The sequence below is a fragment of the Oryzias latipes genome, chromosome 6 (genome assembly GCF_002234675.1).
Source record: "Oryzias latipes chromosome 6, ASM223467v1".
NCBI lineage: Eukaryota > Metazoa > Chordata > Actinopteri > Beloniformes > Adrianichthyidae > Oryzias > Oryzias latipes.
In genome coordinates, this window is record NC_019864.2 from 7,770,043 (window position 1) to 7,791,455 (window position 21,413).

Below are 21,413 nucleotides of genomic sequence, written 5' to 3' on the forward strand. Positions count from 1 at the left end.
CCCCCTGCCTTCGCCCACAAGTCGCCGGGATAGGCTCCAGCAGCCCCGTGACCCGGAAAGGGACATAACGGCTTAGAAGACGATGAATGCAGACAAACAAATAGAAATTTCAAAGTGTTCATAAAACTGTGGCAACAGTCACACGGGTGCTGCTGCGTAGACCTTTTTGTGGTTTACAGAACACATTACAGCTGAAGGTGCAATTTTTTATGTAAGAGTCACTCGATGCCTTTTGTTCAGCTTGGTCTCTTCTCGTTCTGGCGTCTGTCTCTCAGCTGTTGCTAAGGCAACGCCCCAAACTTTGGTCTGCATGTGGGTGCGTTTTTTTCTCCCTTCTCCTTTAATCTGTACCGTATTGAGCTCATTACCACAGTTACAACTCGCCCTCTGCCAGCACAGTCTGCTTTCAGCTGACCCGCAACCGTTTACTGTCTCCTCCTGGACCGATCAAATTTGGCAAACTCCTCTGTCCCCCTCCTGCCATTTCTCACTCCTCCTGCTTTTCATCTGTCTCCTTCTCCAACCTTTACAATGTGTGATAAAGCTGTCAGTCAGTGCTGTTCTATTTTTCTCTTTCTTATTACCACTCCTCCCATTCAGGGCCTTTGTTACCAACCACCAGTCCTCCACCACTCAAGGCTGCTTTCTTCTAAGAAGGAGACATTCAACAGTCTGTTTGCAGGTGCCAGACTCACTTTTGTGAGACGCATTATTAAAATGTAGACGTTTAGGCTTCAAACATAATGGTAAGCTTTAATCAACACTTGAAACTGTCAGAGGTGTTGCTTTCTTTCATCAAAGGAAAAACTAGTCAGAGGTTCTTCATATATTGTGCTTCAGAACCAAGACGTTTATACACACGTGATAAAAAGAGTATTCAGGATAAAAAGGATACTTTTAAATATTGAGGTTGGAAAGTAAAATGTTGTCTTTTACAGTTTTTCTCCATTGGTTTGGCTCATTTCTTGAAACTGAAGTTACATTCTCAAAACAACATTGACAAACCTCCAAACCACTTGGCAATTGTTCACAACAGAATGGCATTTCTCATTAGTTTCATAAAAATTGCAAATTTCTTAGTACATGTCTCAATGTCTCAGTAAATCTTTGCAATTGATTAAGTACAGGTAGCCTACATTTAGCACAGTTTCCAAGTGAATAGATCTTGTTGATCTAAACTGATTGTTGATTCTCAGTCTAATGGTTGTTCGCTCCAAAATGAGTCAGCATCATTTCATTGTGTAAGTCACTACATGCACAATAGTCTGTTCAATTGTCAAACTGAGTCAAGAAAATAATACCATGAATATGATAGATGAATTCTTTGGAACATTTGATACATTTATTATTATTTCGATTTGATTCCTGAAAATGAGAGAGGTCTCGTAGGACCTCACCTATCACTATATGTTATTGTATGGGACAATGTGAATTTCCACCGTGGCCCGCTCATCAGGGCCTGGTTCACTACTCATCCAAGGATGGTCATAGTGTTCCTACCACCTTACTCTCTTTTCCTCAATCCTATTGAGGTGGAGAGTGTATGAGCATCCGGCTCAAGATCAGAGGTCCCTGCTCCATGCAATGGATGCTGCGTGTGAGGATATTACAGGAGATCAGTGTGGGGATGGTTGCGACATGCACGCCTTTTCTTCCCTCGTTGCATTGCAAGGGAGAATATACGCTGTGATGTGTATATGAATCTGTGGCCAGACAGACAGCAGCGTGAGGATGGCCAGCAGGGTGGGGACGATGGCCAGGAGAGGGAGGGTGAGGACAGCGACCAGTGAAGAACTGTTAGTTGTAAAAACTCAAGCATTATTTACAGCACTGTAGGCTGCATATCATTTTCATTGTTTTTTGTTTGTGTTTATATTATGAAGTATATTCTGCTGTATACATTTTCTTTTTACTCTGATGTATGAAAATTACTTTATGTGTGTGAATGATAATGGTTAGAATTTCCTTGGCAGTATGAGTGCAATGTGTGTTGTTAAACCTAAGAGGTTACTCTTACCTTAAAATCCTTTTTCTTTTTTTCTGTTTTATACAAAATTGTATTCTGTTTTATACAAAAACAGTACAGTAGCTATTGTCAATAAAGGAATGAACTAAGACTGAAAGGTGGACATGAGGGATATTTCAATGGTCATCTGCTATAGTGACAAAACATCTAATCATTTTGACTTGCAGTGCTTACACAATGCCAAAGGGACGAAGTAGGCACTGACTGTTTGAATGAGAAGGAAATATAGTTTTGACACGAGTGAATTGTTTTAGGAGAGATATGAGCTTTTGCAGGTGAAACATGGTGTTGTGCCGAACCATCCACATTACTTTGACAAAAGCACCAAGAGTGTTGAGAACGTCCGGTCTGCTTCAAGAAATGAGCCAAAGCAATTGAGAAGGATCTTTGCCATTTTGGTGGCACTGACTCTTTACATGGGAAAGGAATTTAGTTTTGAAGCATGAGTGAACAGTTTTGGGAGATATATTAGATTTTGCAAGTGAGCTTTAGTGTTGTGCTGAACTATAAGACTGTTTTGCCAAATGATCTTAGTATTTTCAGAATGTAATTTCTGTTTCAAGAAATGAGCCAAACCGATGGAGAAAAACTGTAAACGTTGCAAACAAGGTTAGGAGTTATTGTGAATCCTTCTAATGTGTAGCGTGTATCAAACAAGCTCCGGGATTACTGTGAAGGCCGTTAATAAAGTCTGACTGACTGAGGGACTCATCTCTGACTCTTTTGTCTCACTTAATGCGCTTTATCGTTCGGTGCGACTTGTACGTGCAAATAATTTCAAAAGTAGAGCATTTGCACACTGAATTTAACTACTGTAACAAAGTTAAAATGCTTGACATACAATTAGAATCTGTTATTCCAAAAGAAAGAGCATAGAAGTTGACAATTTTGCTCTTTTTTGATAATGACCCAGATCTGTTCCATCGTGTTTAACTTTTAGCCAAGATTGATAACAAAACGGCTTTCAGGAGCAGAGCATTACTGTTGATGGGAAAGGTCCACTTGCAAGTGGAGCAAGGTGTCCCCTCTGAATGTGAAAGAAAAATAAAACTAGATAGATAGATAGATAGATAGATAGATAGATAGATAGATAGATAGATAGATAGATAGATAGATAGATAGATAGATAGATAGATAGATAGATAGATAGATAGATAGATAGATAGATAGATAGATAGATAGATAGATAGATAGATAGATAGATAGATTCACTTCATAGTTGACAACTTATACAGTATTTTTAGTCAAAAATACTATGTTTATGTACTAATAATGAAGAAAACTACACAGTTAAAGTACACAAATCTTTGTGAGGAGATAGCTTTGTCGTGTCAAATATTATTATTTTTGCACTCCCAGGTATTCCAATTTAAATAAATAAATATGCATTTGTGTAATGATAAGACCTGGATGACTGGAGTCTTTCATCACAGCAGATGGATGTTGGGTAATAATGTGTCAATCTGAAAGATTGACAGTTTTCTTTTAAGTTCATGTAGTATTTTCTGACTGTTGAGCTAAAAACTCTGCACACAGGGCCTTTCGCACACAAACACACACACACACACACTCACACACAGGGCTATTTCGGTGAGCTTTGGCAGCCGCAGGCCAGCTGGAGGCAGCGTAAGCGTAAGGCGATACTCAACAATGCCACCGACTGGCCAGGCCTCTGCTCTGTACACCCGCTATAATGACATTAACATGGCCAAGGCCGATGCAGCGTCAGGGCACACACACACACACACACACACACACACACAAAGGAGCACAGGATCGCTTTCAGCTCTGAGGGAAATGTGTTGTCGATGCTTGAAATGAATGCTGCAATGCTAAAAATACACAGACAGCAAAGACAAACACATTCAGACGTCACAGCAAGTCGCTGTGAGTCGAATCAGCACGAGGAGTAAACAGCTCAGCATTAAGCGTTACACTCAGATATTATTTACAGCACTTGCCTCATTGCCTTAAAAGAAGCCGAATGTGCTGTGTTAATACAATGTCATGAAACAAAAAGAGTTGGGCTAAACCCCGGCGTTCCAAAAGAAGAGAAATCGAGCGAGGAATGTCTTCAACACCCAAAAAACAAATCCAAGGTAAAGAAAAAGTGCTGCTCTTTATGCCTCTGGAGGTGGAACGGGTGAGTCACTCTCAGTCTGCAGCGGTTCCATCCATGAATTGTTTAAGCAAAGCCTCTGAGCTCTTCAGGAGTAAAAAACACACCAAAAAAAAAGGTTTGTGAAAGAAACGATGCATTGGCAACTGAGGAAGCGAGACTTTGAAGGCTCGTTGTCGGGTAACAAATGATAGTCTGACAACAAAACACCAAAGCTAGCTTTCATCTTTGAACCGGAAACAATTAGTTTGAGATTTTCCAAATTAGCTTTTTACTGCCAAGCACGCAGCTATAAACACAATGACTGCGTCTTTTTGGTTTTGTTCTTATAAAATGTGAAAAATAAAAAGCTTTTTCAGAAAGAGCAAAACAAGCGGCGTACTTCTAAGCCCAAATTTAAGGAAAAAACTGATTAAAAGCACAAACTTATCAGCATGTTGTTATGGGATTTAAATTTATGAGTTTTTCAACATTTACCAGGATAATGACTTATTAAAAAAAGTCATCTTGGGATTTAGAGTACAGCAGTGATTCATTTTGCCAGATTGGGGATGTTTTCCTCCTAAAATTACAAGGCAAACAAATCCAAAAAACGTCAAAAAAGCATATCCTTGGAGTGCTCTAATCATGACCTACTTGGGGTTGGCGGGTTCAAAGGCTCCACCCCTAAAATATTCATGAGGTTCCTCTCCTCCTCGTGCTCCTCATCCTCGCAAGCAACAGGCACGGGAGAGCCAGTCTAATCGCATTTCCGATTTTCTAACCAAACCTCTGATCCCTGGAATTCATGATTGGCTAATCAGGCTGATTGGAGATGGAATCTGGATTTCCCTGTGGGTATGAAATCAGGGCACAAGGGCCCTTCTCAGCGATGAACCACGAGGTAGAGGTGTACGGGGAGGACCCTCGCCCCTGGAGAAAGGGGCTTTTAATTGGAGCAAAGCCTCTGGGCTGGGATCCCCCTTCTCTTACTCCTCCTTCCACGGGGCAACTGGACTCCATTAAACACACATGGACACACTAATGTTAACATCCTATCCTCTCCAAAAAACACTTTCTCAGGCAGGCACAAAAGGACACACACACAGAGTAACACGCCAAAATCAGCACTTGTCATTGGCCCAGCTGCTCCCTCTTCAAAGCTGTTAGCTTCTGGGTGGCCATGGAGATGAGAGGAGAAATAAGAAGTTTTCAAGAGCGGCAGTCAAAGCCAAAAGACAGTAAATATCATTCATGAATATTCCTCTGACTTGTGCGCTTCGCTAAGGAGAAACCATCAACATCCATCCTGGAGGAAAAGAAGTGACAGAGCAGAGGGGGGAAGAGAACCGCAGTGTGTGTTGCTGTGCTTATCCAAAGGGCTGCAAGCTAATTCAGAAAAAAGTCCTTCCCCAACTATGTTCTTCCTTCTTTTAAAACTCAGAGAGGATCATTTAAGTCTTTATTACTTAATATATGAATATAGCTGTTAAAAAGTAACACTTTTACTTTCTAACTGCTTCTGTTTTCAAGGCCTGTTTACATCAAATGTAGCAATGACAAAATAATAATAATAATAATAAAAACACAAAAAAATGTTTGAAACCACGGCTACACCAGGAGAAAAGGGCCGATTTCTAATGAATATTCTAGCCTTTTGGGTGAAAATCAGGTCGTAGCTGCTTGGGTGATGTATCATTAAGTACAAAGTCATGTTTTACCATTTTGAATTTATGTTAGCTAACTGCTAGAATTTCTTGAAATCATCGACCTGAAAGCCTTAGGTCCCATGCAGCAGTACGGGTGCTGCAGGTTTTTGGGTTGTTCGGGCCTGTAAAGGACCTTAGAGAGTCTAGTCCTTATTTTTTGGGGTTAAAACAATATAAAAATCCTACTTCACCTACGTAAACCTGTGTGTAGTTTAAGTCTTTGCTATGACCTTTCACCTGCAGCATGCCCGTAGGAAAAAATCATGAACATATTCTCTCTGTGGACTTACTGAGCGGTCTACAATCTTAAAATTTCCTGTGACGCATACAGGTTTGCCCATTTTATGCCCGCAGACCCCAGTATCCAGTTGTGACTAAGGTATGCTTCTGATCACAAGTCAGGCGACTGTTAACCTTCAATCAAATTTTATAAGAGAAGATATGTTTATGTCACAGAATTTTAAACAGCCTAACCTAAAGTAAGGACGTTTTCCCTCACTACTGTTAGAGATCTTCAGAAGCATGACTGACTTTTCTGACTCCGGTAAACGTTTTGTAAAGTTTGGCTGTTTCATTTCAAAAAAGAAAGGGAACTTGTATTAAATTTCATTGAAAAACTATACAACTCATTCTTTCCCATATTTGCACCCTATATACAGTAATATTTGTATAATCCCTCCCACCTTGTTGCCATTATTGAGGCTCATGCCGCTGAGTGCAGTGAGTTTTGCCTCAAGGCTCTGGTGTCCCGGCTGCTGCGGGTGCTGCTGATGGTGAAGCTGCTCTCTCTGGATCTGCTCCCTCATGCTCCTGGCCTCCTGAATGGCCTTCAGCACTGCATCCTGGTCCCCAAAAAGCGCTGTAGAGTTGAGGCTGGACAAGATGTCTGCAGAAGTACAAAACAGGAAGGAAGGTTTCGATTAAAAAAGTAGTTTAAAGTCCCACTCTGATCATCTTTTGATCTATTGTAAAAGTGTTCCCAGTAGTCTTTTGATGATGATTATGTAGTTTCTTGCCAAAATAAAAAAAACTTGTCCCTTCTAGGACACTTTTTCTGCAGAGTGGCAGTATTTCATTAGAAATTCACCTCAGAGTTGTGGACGGGACTGCTGGTGCAGTGTAAACCTGCCTTAATTTCCCATCATCCCTTTGTTTACACTCTCTCCCGCTAGCTTACAGCCCCTCACAATCCCAAGCTTACATTAGTGGTACAACAAAAACGTCCAGATTCCAGCTCAGATGAGGAAAATTGAGACGTACTTGGATCCATTTGTCTGGAAGTGGATGCATCAGAATGGAGTGGTGCAGGGAGGTGTGGCCCGCCAACTGTATCTGCTGCATCACAACTACAATCTTTTTCAAAAGGCATTTTTTTAATTCATTTATCTTCTGCCGTTTTATTCCTTTTGGGGCCTGCCGGAGCCTATTCCGGTCACTTGTGGGCGAAGGCAGGGACACCCAAGACAGTTTGCCAGTCTGTTGCAGGGCCGCAATCACACACCCATTCACACTGACACTCACACCTAGGGACAATTTAGAGTTGCCAATTAACCTATGAAGCATGTCTTGGACAGTGGGAGAAAGCAGGAGATCCCGGAGAAAACCCACGCATGCACGGGGAAACATGCAAACTCCACACAGAAAGGTCCACCACTGATGTTTTGTTACTGATGTTCTGCTCCAGGTCCCCCAGCCAGGACTTGAACCTGGTGTGAGGCAAGAGCGCTAACCACTCCGCCACCGTGCAGCCTATTTTTTTCATCTGCTCCTGATTCACAGTGATGTGAATAATGAAACACTCCGAAATACAATCGTTTTTTCCGAAATACAATTTTTTATGCATGTCCTCCATGAGAAAAATGGCCAAAGATCATGTTAAAAACACAACCGAAACAAAAAAACAAAAAAACATTTAAATGCGTATTTTTGGAAGAAGGAAAATGTACCTGTGCGCATTTTTATTTTTTGTGAATTAGTATCATGGCCGTCTCTGAAGTCTTCTTCAAAATGACAAGTTTACCATCTAAATATATTTTTTTACTTTCTGCAGTGAATCTAAACAGCAAATCCTCCTGTAATTTTTTCTATTTTTGATTAAACTTTTCATGTCTTTTACAAAAGCCGTTTCAATTCACTACACTTGACGTGACTTAACTTGCAATATTGCAATACTGCAATATTAAAAAGAAGAAACTTTAAAGAAAAACTGAATCTACCTGAAATGGAAAACAAAAAAGGTTTTTAAGTGAGACTAAATTTGAGTTTTTTTTTTCCCCTGTACCCATCTGGCAACACAGAAAATCTTTTGGGGGCGCCACGTGTGCACATGTCTTAATTTGACAAAGCCTCCTTCTTCTTGTTTACATGCTTCACACTTTATTGCTGATGCACATTTGCCGAATAAAAAAAAGGAAATAAAAGGATGCATAGTTTCCGTTGCCTCCTTGTTTAATTAGCAGAGAAGTAGGAAGCTCGGTATGCCTGGGTGGTCGTTAAATCGGGCAAAAAATAACTTTGCAGGAAACACAAGTGTTGGGTCCTCAAAGCCACTGCAGATGAGCTGCTGAAATTGTTTTCTAGGGGGGGACATAATGAGAGGCTTCAGATTGGCCTTAATAACAGATAGCAGAGGTAGGAGCATAAAAGGTTTTATCGCGGGCAGACAATAATGTGAGGAGGCTCTTAAAAACCAAATAACGTGTGCTGGGTTTCACTGCTTCCGCTGCTAGGGTTTTCATTGGGGATAAATACAGGGCTTTGGACTCCTGTAAAACACAATCACTCACTCGGAATACCCACACACATACAAACACACACAGGTCTCTTCACATGGTTGAGGTGTCTGCAGTCTATCAGACACATGCGACGCTGCTGTTTGTCTGTGGGTGGCAGGGAGAGGGGAGGCGTAGGAGTGGATGCCGTTTTTGTTGTTTTGAGAGAAGAAAAGTTTAACGCTACGTTTACACCGGGCATGTGACCCGCGTTCGAGAACATGTTAAACGTGCATTCTTGAATTTAGCCCATGGTGTTCACACTGGACAAGCAAGGAGAGGCTTTTTCTTTTACAAACCGCAATTAATACATGATCAATTGTCAATCGGTTGGTATTTCCGTGAATTAAAAAGGACGCCATCCATACGTCACAAACAAATCTAAGTCCCTGATTGGTCAGAGTACAACCTGGTTATACTTTTACAGTGTGGTCCATGGACGTTTGTTTGTATGTAGAGCTGAAAACGCTCTGAAAAAAGTTGGATCTATATGAGACTTTTGAACACAGATGCCCAAAATGCGCATTTATGTGTGTTTAAATAGACTTTTCATTGAAAGTGGTTGCTTCAATGCGAGTTCGCAGAGGGCGTTGAGATTGTGTTTGTGTGGATTTGTCAATCCATTTTTTATTAATTATATATGGAAAATGTTACACTAGGAAAGTAATGTGGATGCCTTTAAATTTGAAAAAATATAACAAAAAAGACATTTGTACCCTTTGGCTCAGTTTTGCTTGCTTTTACTGAGGAGATCAGACTACTTCAAACTGTCTTTAGGTATGACATGTTGCTCATTTAGGAGCACTAAATCGAACTGGGAAGGGAAAAAAAACACACAGAAGAAAATCATCCAGTGCTGCACTGATAAAAATCTTTACCTCCTCACCACATTTATATATGATCTATTTTATGGACTTTTTATTGAGTTTCTTTGAATACCTGCCACTAACTGCCTCTTTCTGTCCTGCAGTGGGTCATTTGCAAATCAAGACTCTTGTTTGGAAACTTGCTTGATCCATGCTAGAGTTCAGAAGAGTTTTTCACACTTACCAAAGAAGCAGCTAATCTGAAGAGAAAACTCTGGGATGGACCAAACATGCCAATGTGAATACTTTCTGTATCAAGGAGAACCTCAGAAATACCAGAACCCTTGTTTTTATATGAATATCAGGCTATGATTCTGGACTGGGACTGGTGTTTACCCAGGGAGCTGTTCCTGCTCATGTTGGGGATTGGGCTTGGGATGCGACCTTTGCCAATGCCGGTGGGGCTGGTCTTGCTTCCAGAAAGCAGACTCTGTGTGGGGGACGTCGGGGAGCGAAGAGGCTCGGCTGTTTTAGGTCTGGCTGAGAGGTTCAGCGGCTGTGTGGATCCTTCCTCCTGTCAACAACAACGAAACATGTCCTGGACATCTTTAACATGAAAAGATACTTTGATGTTAACACGAACTGGTGTATTTTAGTTTTGATTTCACTCAGGAACAGCTTAGAAATGCAGGACACATTACAAGCAAGGAGCAAGTCAGAACTTGGATGTTTAATTTTTCTTTGTCTGACAGACCAAAGTCTTCAACATCACTTTAAAATTTAATTCTTGAGTTTTTAAAGATCTAATCATGTTGGGTAGTTTTGCATGGTTACCCTGTGATTTGGTTAAGTGTCAGCGATCATGAGTAAAACAAAACTTGTACGAGGCGGATCAATTAAAACAAATCAACCCTGAATTGAACATTATGATGGAAACTGCTGCTCATGTCGAGTTTTGTTCCTCTTTTGCACCTAATTGTTTCCACGGATTCACTTTGAACTTGCAGAAGAGCTGAAAATGTCCCATTTTGATTTGTTTAGGGTCGCTTTCAGTCACACCGCTGTCAGGAGCGACCAAAAGGGCAACACCTTTACTCACTCATCAAGGTTGATGGGAAAACAAAAGAAGCTGGAGGCAGTCAGTTCCCCAGGTTGAGTGTCCCTCAGTCATTCCAATGCAAAATGAACCAATTTTACATTAGAATTAAATACTGTGGGTCCATAAACATTTATCCTTTTGTGGTTAGATTACAGTACAATACAGTTGTACTGAGGGTTAGTTTTCATGAGCTTTATTACTTTATATTGTTGTCAGGATCAAGGAGGGCCGGGCTTTTTGACCTCAGCATGCATTTACTGTGTATTAGAACTGGACTGATTGATTCCCCCTCCCCCCCCCCTCATGTTCTAAACAGGAAGTACCCTCTGGCTCCAAGAAACCAGAATCCCATAGAGAAATAAACAGCTGTTACTGGTTAGTATAACCAGTCTTGATCTGATACCTTTATTTTTAACATGTTCTCTTCATTTTTTATGATATTTTTTCTAGTCAAACTTATTCAAGTTACAAACTCTCCAATTAGGTGATTCAATGGAAGTATGTGGTCTTGCTCAAACATTTAACAGATTCTCCTGAGCCCACTTTCAAGTGGTAGGGATGTGGCCTTCCAACAAGCTCACTCCTGATTGGTGAGAGTGGTTGCCATAGAAACAATGAGTTAGACCGTTTTGGACCAATCACTGCTTACTGTCGTCTGGCAGCGTCCAAAAAGTAAAGCCCAAAAAAATGGCCACAGAACTGACTTAATTTGGTTAGAAAACTCTGTGTTAGGTGATGTCACACTCACGAGGCCCCGTTCTCTTATTCAGTCAGTGATTTTTTAACAACTGACAGGTGAGCTTGTTCTGCCCATTTGAAGAAAAAAAAAAGATCTGTGACATCATATCCAGCATTGTAGATGTGGAACTTAAACCAGCTGGTTTTTCAAAACAGGCCCGGCACAAACCAAGATAGTATTTATAGAAAAGCACCCAGAGATTGTTCTCATCCAGACAGCAGCACATTTATCTGCATGTCTCCTTGGTTTCATAGCAAATTCTAATCAAACTGAAACTCACATAAGGATTCTTTGCAAAATTAATGACAAAACACATTCTGAACATGAGTCTAATTCAGATCAGAACCTCAGCTAAGAAGTCATTTGGGAGGAGTTTTGAATCTAAAGGGGGGGAGGGGGGGGTTAGATGCGGGTGGTATGCCACTGTGAGGGGGGGTAGCATGTGTGGAGGTTAGCTGAGGGTGGGGTTTCTGTGGGGCACGGCACTACTGTTTGAGTGTGAGCTCTGACGCCGGTCTATTGTGCTGTCGGCTGCAGCTGTGCCCCGCGCACACACGTGGTTTCCATTACTGCCTGATTGTGGAGTAAAGATGGGGCGTGCGCTCTTATTCAGCGAACGGGTCTGGGCTGCTGCCAAACAGCAGCAAGTGCCAGTGTCAGTACGTGTGCGTATCAGAGTGTCTATTAAACAAGCTTTTACTAATTAACAGTGAGCCGGAGAGGGCCGCGCACAGATCAGCAATTTCCAGCATTCCACATGTTCTCTTTTAGTTGCACAGATCATCATTCACGAGTGTTTTCCCACCACACAGATTCCGAAACCACTCCGTCTTTTGTTTCATTTGACTGTTTGTTACCTCACACTGTTTTCCCTTCAGGCTACTGCTTGTTTTTACAAGAGTTCGTCTCCCCGATCGACACTATCAACCTTTTAGCCAGGCTTCTGAACATTTCTAACCCTTTTTGAATTGTCACCAATCTGTTCAAAAATGAACTCACCTTAATCTGAGCAACTGGACTAGCTGCTTGCTTCTCGCTCTTTAGGGTGGAAGGAGAAAGAGGACTGGAGGAGTTGGGAGCCTGTGGGAGGGGAGCCATTTTGGCCCCTGGTGAGATCTGCATGCTTGCCAGCTGTGCGGCATACAGCTGCTGCAAGAAAGAAAAGAAACCAGCGAAACCCACAGGCTATTAACATCGTTTGCCAGAAGCTAGTCAGTGGCTTTCCTCTTTCATCCTACGTCCTGTCTTCTTCTCTTAAACACACACACACAGAATAGATCCCGTTGTTTTCCTTTCCTTTTTTGTGTCCTCTGAAGATACTGAGGTTTGCTGGGTGCGAGTCAAAGACGCAGAACCTTAGAGACAGATGTGAGTTTGTGTAGCTCACATGAAGCTGACAGGAGCAACCCAAGCAAATGAGATATTTCTTTAAAGTATTTCTAGATTAAATATTCCATCAAAACTTAATTTAAATTGTGTAGAATCCATCATGTATCATTAATATGTAGATGTCAGGGTGAGACTGTGAATCCATCAGGACACAAAAAGCTATTTTTAGGGCCAAACCCGCTCCGATCATCCTTTGATCCATTGTAAAAGCATTTCAAGGCATTTTAAATTACATTGTTTTATGCCACAATTAAATAACTTTCGTTCTTTTTTACAACATAGTTTCTGCAGAGTGACAGGAGTTCATAAAAATTCGTTACTGAGTTGTGGGCAGGACTGTTGGTGCAGAGTAAGTCCCAACTTCCCATCATCCACAATCCACACCCCCAACGTAACATTATGCAACAATAATGATGAGCAATATTGGATCTATCCAGCCAGACAATGAAACAAAGACGTACATGGATCTCTTTGTCTGCAAGTGGATCCAGAATGGACCGGAGCAGGGAGCTCATGCCCCACCCAGCGTATTTTTTATGTCACAAATATGATATTTTTAAACTGCATTTATTTTGTCTGCTCCTGATGAAATTCAATTCAATTAAGTTCCATTCAATTCAAGTCGATTTTATTTCCACAGCCCAGTTTTACAACAAAAGTCGTGTCAATGGGCTTCATACCATTGATTGTATAAGAACATGATATCAGTCATAAAATTCAATAGGTAATTGCTAAACTAAGCTAAACTGGGCATCCCTGCCCTTAGATCCTCCAGTTTGAATATAGAAAAATTCAGAAATACAATTTTAAGCTTAATTTTCTTTATAAATGTTATCCTTCGTCAGAAAAATGCTACAAGAGCATGTTAAAAACACCAAAAAGACAATTTCAGAGTGGGTCTTTAACCACATTAACCTTTATTCAAACGATTGTACACAACTGCAGCCCACACTGTCTGTCTGTGTGGAGGATTCTGGGTATTCTTGCCCCTCCAAGAATTGGCTTGGGTTTTCAAACGAAGTGCTTTTTTAGCATTTTTGTCAATGGGTTGCATTGGTGACGCAATGCATTTAATGTCCATCATCATTAATTTCACACAAAGGACCAAAAATACTAAAGTAACGATGTCATAAAAAGACACAATAATAATGAAGCTCTAAAATATCAAAATACAGATTTTAAAAACTAATAATAACTGCATTAAAAATAATCAGCGGGCCAAATGAAACACTTGGAAAATGTTCGCATTGTGGTTGGTCATAAACACTGAACTAAGCCATGCAACCCTCACACGCACACACATACGCACACAAAGACACACAAAAGAAGAGGTAAAAATGGTTCAGACTTTCCATCCAAATTCAAATCAAAGAGTCAAATACTGCGCCAAAAGTGCGGGGTCTTGTAAATCAAAGCTGGCTGCCCAGACAAACCGCTGCCTGAAACTACTGTCAACTCCTGTCTGGATGTATTGGAGTGCGAGTACAGGAGAATCAAAAAGCCTCTCTTCAAGAAAACCACCCAGACCGGCTGGCCTTTAGTGGCTCCCATCTTCTCTTTCTTTCTTTTCATTTTTTGTTCCTCGCACCTCATCTATACTGCTTGACTCCCTCTAAATATAATCGTTTCTTCCGTCCTGTCCTCTTTTGATCTCCCCTTGACTTTCTCCTTGGTTTCTGTCTCTTAGTTTTGTTCCATGAAGGGTCACTCATGCGCTCACTCTCACATACCATCTTGATCTTTGTTGTTTTTTGTTTTTTTCCAGCGCTTAAAGGCTCCCCCTTTAACCCAAAGTGGCCCCCAGTGTTGTGAGATCTGATTTCTCTGTAGTCAAAACTGTGAGGCCTCCTGAGACCAGAGATCCAAGGAGTAAAGAAAGCATCGTGGAGAAATAAAGGGAGGCGGATAGGGAGTTTTGAGCTGCAGACACACGAGACCACCGTCGCTTCACCGCCAAAGCGCCAATCTCAGCAGTCGAGGCCAGAAAAACTGTCTGGCCCTCTTTCCACTTCTATTAAACACAAACAGAGGGGGCCCTGCCGTCGAAACAAAGCCCTGATGTCACACCGCTTATTTTCCTTGGAGAGTACCGGGATCTCTCGGGCCAACCCCTGGCGATATGAGATCCCTGTTAGAATCTGCCTTGAATGGCTGGCGGCGAAAAACTCGCGCGTCAGTCAAGCCGACCGCAGAGTTTCTTCTGGAGAGGCCTGATTCTCTTACGACGGTAAAGGAAGCAGCAGCTGACACAAGAGTCTTTGAGGCAAACGCACACAGCTCGGCTCCTGCACACACAACCACCGCTGTTGTGTTTGAGGCAGCAATTCTGTCAACAATGAGAGGAGACAAGTGTCGACCAAACAAAAGCCTGACAAGAAAAGCTTTTATTTTCTCTCTAAATTTGCAAGACTCTTAGCAATTGATTGTTGACTTCCTAATGTGCAGCGTAAACCCCCGCTGGAGCTCTCACAGTGCAATCAGCTCCCATGGGAAGACAATGAAGCAATTTCCTAAATTACAAATTGACAAAGAGGACCTTAAACCACACTTCAGCTTTACTGACAAAGCCTTTGTGTGTCATTTTTGACCCAGCTAATCATTAGCAGGTTCTTGGACAATTTCTTCACTGAAAAATCAGGTAGAATGAGTCTAAACTGATGCTCTGCAGTCAGGAGTCCGTCTTATGTATGGCCTAAACAATGCTTTGACCACACCCAACGTGATTCTTGTGTCAAACATGCATCGGACACCTCTCTTTTGATGCACGTCAAATTCCATGCTGCTTTTGTAAACTCAATTTCTCCAGATGCGTGTGGGAGGAGCCACCACCAAATGTTTTTAGCCTCATTTTTACATGGAAGCATTGACTGTATATCTCATTTACAATGCATGGAAGACACAGATGATGTTCAGAGATCAGGTGTATTTATTTTGAAGAGCTCTACCAGTCCCTGACTGGTTGACGTGACACGTCTTCTTTGCCAAAGATCAGACATTTAAACACTGGACACCAAATTCTGATACCCATATCAAACCATGGCGTCCAAATCAAAGACCTGTGGTGTTTTCTAGGATATTTTTTCATCTGCTCCTGATTCACAACAATTTGAATAAATAAATTATCAGAAATGCAATTTAAAGCCTATTTTCCTTTATATGTGTTCTCCGTAATCAGAAAAATGCCACAAGAACACAGTAAGAACATCAAAAACACCATTTTTATTGGAATGGGTCTTTAACACTGACACTGGGTACCCGACTTGATTTGTTTTGTGTTGTATCTTAAAAAATTTTTTTAAAAAGAGGCTCTGCCTTTTTCAGCAAACTTTTGGAGGACACAGAGGGTGATATGGATCGTCTCTCACTGACCTCACTCATGCAGATAAGGTAAACTAAATATTGCACCACAGAGGTCAGCTCCAATCCCACAAAAGGACAGAGACAGACTACAGGGAGGAAATCCCGGTGCCCTCTCTACTTTGAGAACAGATGTGGTTCAACAAAGAAAGCCTTCTCTCAAAGGAAAACAATATGGGACTAATTAGTGCTTGTTGGTGTGAAAATAATAAATCTGAGGACTAAAAGAGCACTGTTCACCTTTTGTTTGCATTGTCAAGTTCAGGAGCTGAGCACACAGATAGTGAGAGATGTCATATGATTTCAGCAAGAATGTCTGTTAAGCAACTGTATTCCCTTCGCATTAGCTGCACACAAAGACGACCTTTCTTCAGCACAAATCCACTGTTTGCAAAGGGGTATGCTTCCAGGCTCTGGAAACAATTGGCCACAACACGTTCCCACGCCAATAGTGCAGCATTTGTGCCATCAAAGTTGTTGATTTGGGTCTCAACAGGTCAAACACAGCATTGCAGCTTTTGGCAAGTATCTGAATGATGCTGATTTGATTGGTTTAACAAATGGTCAAAGTTCACGAATAAACTGTTATTTCTGAACTCAAAACAAACAAAATGATAAAATGTCAAACCTTTGCTGGTAGAACTGTCTGTGAATACGGTACGCTACAATTTCCTACGTTACACGGCAGTAGTCGAGGTCAGTTTACTGCTCAAATCTGTTTTTCCAGTATCAAGTATCGCGGGGGGGGGGGTTGACTCAAGCTGTTGTGAGTAAAATATGACAACAGCATGAACAGTAGCAGAGGAGCATTGCAAATGTGGAACTTAAATGGTATTCTTGGCTATTTTACGATGCTTTCAGCAAGCTAATCCATAATTTCACACAACGTCTAAGACTAACTACTGAGAGCACTTGAATAAACAAGATCTCAGTTTGGTTTACGAGACTGAAGACAAAATGATCTGCCTGTTAGCAGCAAATGAAAATTGATGCTTTAATCTTTGTAAATGTGAACACAGATAGAGCCTGTTTAAATGTTCAGCGGCTGGACACAAAAATCAATCAAGCCAAAGCCAGCAGACAAGTTGAGATAGTTGTGTATTCCAAAAAGATACAATATGGACATTGATCCAAATTAATAATTGTAAACATGATGCCTCTCAGAAAAGCCAGAAGGAGAAAAAATACAGTTGCCATCAGCTTTAGTTTAAGTGAAGGTTGGAGATTTCAAGGGTAAAATAAATAGCCAAAAAATGTGATCAGATGAAAATCCTCTAAATGTTTCCTCCCTGCCCAGTTCATATCCAGAAGATTCTCCTGACTTGTTTAGGATGGTCTGAAAACCGGCTGAGAATCAGCTGACCTCTGCATAGCTGATACGTGACATATATCACTGTTTAGAGAGGCTGGACCCATGGAATAGAGCAGGGGTCGGTATCCTAGGGCACGCGTGCCAACTGTGCCACACGGAGGGGAAACACAGTGGGCCACAGGGGTGTAACAACATAATCACTTAATCTCTCGTATGTTAGTATTTATCGAATTTGAAAAAAATCCGGTCCGAGTGATCGTCTCTTCTCACAATGACCTTTTTTCCCAATCGCTGTTATTGTGAACCCGCCCACTTATAAATAGATAGGAGCTTACGCTTGTTTTTTTCATGTGAATGGTTGTAAAGAAATATTTATGGTATTTTGTTCTGATGTATTCAATCCTTTTGATGTAGGTATGACAAACCACAAATGCAGTAGATTTGGTTTCAAATTAACATAATTGCAATACTATATTTCAACTTTGGCCTATTTTCCTTGTGCAATATTGTTATGAAAGCATATTTTCAGTTTATGCTAAAATCTGTTATCTGACCTGCTTTTTGTGAATTAAATAAAACTTCAGATATATTGCAAAGGTTTTTGTATTTCTTTGTGTTAGAGTTTGCATCTAGTTGGAAATGATACAGTTATTAAGGAGAACATTTTAAATTGGCCCTTCATGTCATAAACGTTGCTTACCCAGGAATAGAGTATCTAACCCTCTTCCTTTATGCACATTCACTACTCCTTAACATGAGATTGATCAAGTTTAAATGACTCGCCCGTGCATGTGACCTCACTTTATGTCTAGACAAAGAGGGCAGCATGTAACCAGAGCAGAAACAGCAGTGTCGTCTTTCTGTCTGTAACTTATTCATTCAAGCTCAACATAAAGCTTGAGGCTACGTTCAGCATCCTCGGCAATTCTCCGTTCAAGCGGTCACTTCCAAAGTGAAAAGTCTCTGTAAACGTGCGTAAATGCGTCTTTTGGTCTTCCGTCTTAAAAACGCTCACATTCAGGCGTAGCTACGCAGGTTTTTATGAACAATTTCGAGCTCTACGTAAAACACGTATATTTATTAAACACGTATTGAAACCTCTTGAGCTTTGACCAATCAGGGACTTGGATTTGGTGGAGACGTGTCAATGGCGTCCCTCTTATTTTGCGGAAATACCAATCGCTTGAAAATTGATCATGTAGGAGAAATGAAGAATTGGGGTTTGTGTCCGACCAGAATTCTATGGCACCAAGACTTTCAAATATCTGTGACAGGAAAAGCCCTGAGCAAGCTTTGCACCGCTTTGATATTTCGCACCAAGACTCTTCCAACTGTGAGTACATGTGCTGGTATCAGGTAGCAAGAGTCCAGTTTAAACACCAAATACTAAATGCCCGCCTCAAATTAACATGACTGTAGCTTTAGTCACAACTGCCCTTTTTGAGTGGATATGGGCTGACCGTGAGCGATAAATGGCAAATCTGGAAAGACAGGCAGGTGGTCTGCACGAAATACCAAGATCAGAGATTACCCAGTGATCCTGCAGTCCAAAAATGTTGAGATTACAAACACGTAAAAAACACTTAGGGGTAATAACCTTACATATACGACAATCCTTCCATTTTCATGGCACCCCTTAAGGTGGCCACACAAACCTCAAGGGAACCACAAAATCCACCTTCACTCAAGATGCAGTCCTCTCTATCACCCTCCAGGGGTCTGGACAACCCAAAATCCACACCACCTGTAACGGGTCAACCCCACATATGGGTGCATGTGACTAAGGCTTAACGCACATTACCTGTATATGTCATAATAGGTTAAGAAAAAAAAAGAGGGGGGGGGGGGGGGGTTAATAAAACAAAATGATTTGGGAAAGAAAACATTTTTGTACTAAGTGTAAACAGTGTGCTTATTTGAGCATTTTTTAGTATTTCTATTTTACTGGCTGACTAAAGATCTGTAACGACTATGTCAACCAGCAGAAGTCAGAGAAAAGTTTGGCATTTTTTAAGACAGCTAGCATAACTGATCCTTCAGCTCAACAGAGGGGAGACATACAGACATGTTTCTTTATTTGATTCGTAAAGAAAACCCAAAGTTTAACAGACAGCCAGAACAAAAACACCTAAAAGGGTGCAGCCTACAAAGACCACATGGACTGCAAACACATTCCCACCATCTGCAAATAGTGTTACTCATGAATACATTATGAAAATGTTTTTACTGCGTCTTGCACATCCTGCTTTTCTCATCTTCTGTTATGAATTTGGATTAACTTGTACCTCTAGCAGTTTTTTTTTAACTCTGAAAATCCCTAAGCCCTTAAATCTCATTGTTGCTTTACAAATGAACACCAGCGTATCAACGACAATATAAACGTGCGTCAAAAACAAGCGCCTTCATTTTACGATTGTTTAAATCTTCCTTTTTTTCCATCCTAAATGCTTCCCCACTCAGTCCTCCCGGTTCCAGTCTCCTGCTCAGTTTCCAGCGACGCCTGGATGAGAAACTTCCTGTTTCATTCAGGCTCTTCACCTCCTCCTTTTCTCCCTGCAGCGTCTCAATGTGAATGAGTTAGCGTCTGTGACATCAGTCGGCCTCTTACCTCTCGCTCGCCTTGCAGCCCTTTTGATGATTTCAAAGCCAGAAAAGCAGTCAGAAGGCTCCGATCCCGTCAGAGAACCACAACGCTTTGCTCAGTCAATAGCAGCTGATGAAGGCTTTGATAAGCAAGCGGCACAATGCAAACTCAATAAACTGCGATAAGGATTCTTGTAACATCTCAAAGACATGCTACGGTAATGACTGACATGATGGAGCAACATTGTTTGGACGTGAAAGAGCTTTTGTTCTTTCTGCTGATAGTAGGTGTAAACGGAAGGGCTGATGGGGTTTGGGTTGTGAAATTCCAAACCGCCTTCAGGGAGAAGAGATTTCGTTTTTCTTTCCCCATTTTCTGTTTCGCTTTTTTTTTTTTTTTTCACTTTGCAAACATGCTCTATTATAACCATTATGGATAAGTGCTATTCTCCGACCACAGGTGTCAAACAGCAATAAAATGTTTGATGAATTGCCTGAGCCAGGTGTTGTGCTGGTGGGGCGGAATTCCTCTGTGATTCATCACAGCAGCTTTTGTCTGTAGCGGCTGACAGGCAGCCGAGCGACACTTAAACAGTGTCGTGTTGTTGTTTTTAAAGAACTTACTGTAACTCCATCAAGCGTCAGGAGAAATGAGAAAGATGTGTTTCCTAGATTAAATGTGGATCTCTTCCATCTTCCGGTCATTTTTTTTCTTTTATTTAGCCATGAGCAATCTCATTAATGCCGATTTTTTATTTAAAGCCTTAGTCACATGACCCATGGAGGGTTTTTTTTAAGGCGGTGGAGGGTCATGGACAGGTCGGCCGCAACTTAAAGATCCACACCAATTAAAATTGTGTTTTTGGTGTTTTTAACATGTTCAATTTTCTCTCATGAAGGGCGACATAGATGATGTAAATTAGGATTAAAACAGCTTTCTGAGTATTTCTTTATTCAAAGTGTAATGAATCAGGACCGAAGAATGCTGTTTGAAAAAGTTTAAAGTTATATACGAACTACACTGGCTGGAGGGGAGGGGGGGGTCACAAGCTCCTTTCTCTGCTCCATTCTGATGCATCCACTTGCAGACAAATAGATTCATGTACGTCTACGTTTTCCTCGTGTGAGCTGGAATCTGGGTCAGAACTGTATGGCTGGATAGCTCCAATATTGCTCACCAATTGTGTTGCACCATGTTAGGTTGAGGGTTGTGAGGGGCTGTAAGCTAGCAGGAGGGCGTGTAAACAAAGGGATAATGGGAAATGGGGGCAGAGTTAATCCAAGCTAAGAGTCCCGACCACAACTCAGAGACAAATTTCAAATAAACCCATCGCTCTGCAGAAACTATGCCCAAGAAAACGACACAGGTTTTAAAAATTAAAAATCCGTACAACATGCCTCCATCTCACCTACTTCACCTTTACCTACCATAAAGTGTTGGCTACAACACTTAATGTTATAGCCAAAAAAAATATGTATGAACATTTTCCTTCTATGAACCCTTGAGCAAAGTTGTGCAGACCA

General features: G+C 41.2%; 1 protein-coding gene across 4 annotated transcripts in view; it reads right to left on the minus strand.

The window, feature by feature from the left end:
- The window catches only part of sox6a (SRY-box containing gene 6a), a 129,621-nt gene that overhangs the window by 15,931 nt on the left and 92,277 nt on the right, over positions 1 to 21,413 (minus strand). For 2 of the 4 annotated variants that reach the window (XM_023955377.1, XM_023955376.1), the window contains 3 exons: positions 12,248 to 12,397; positions 9,807 to 9,984; positions 6,517 to 6,719 (listed from right to left, as the gene is read on the minus strand). In XM_023955377.1, coding sequence (XP_023811145.1) covers positions 6,517 to 6,719; positions 9,807 to 9,984; positions 12,248 to 12,397 — 531 coding nt within the window. 4 annotated transcript variants of the gene reach the window in all.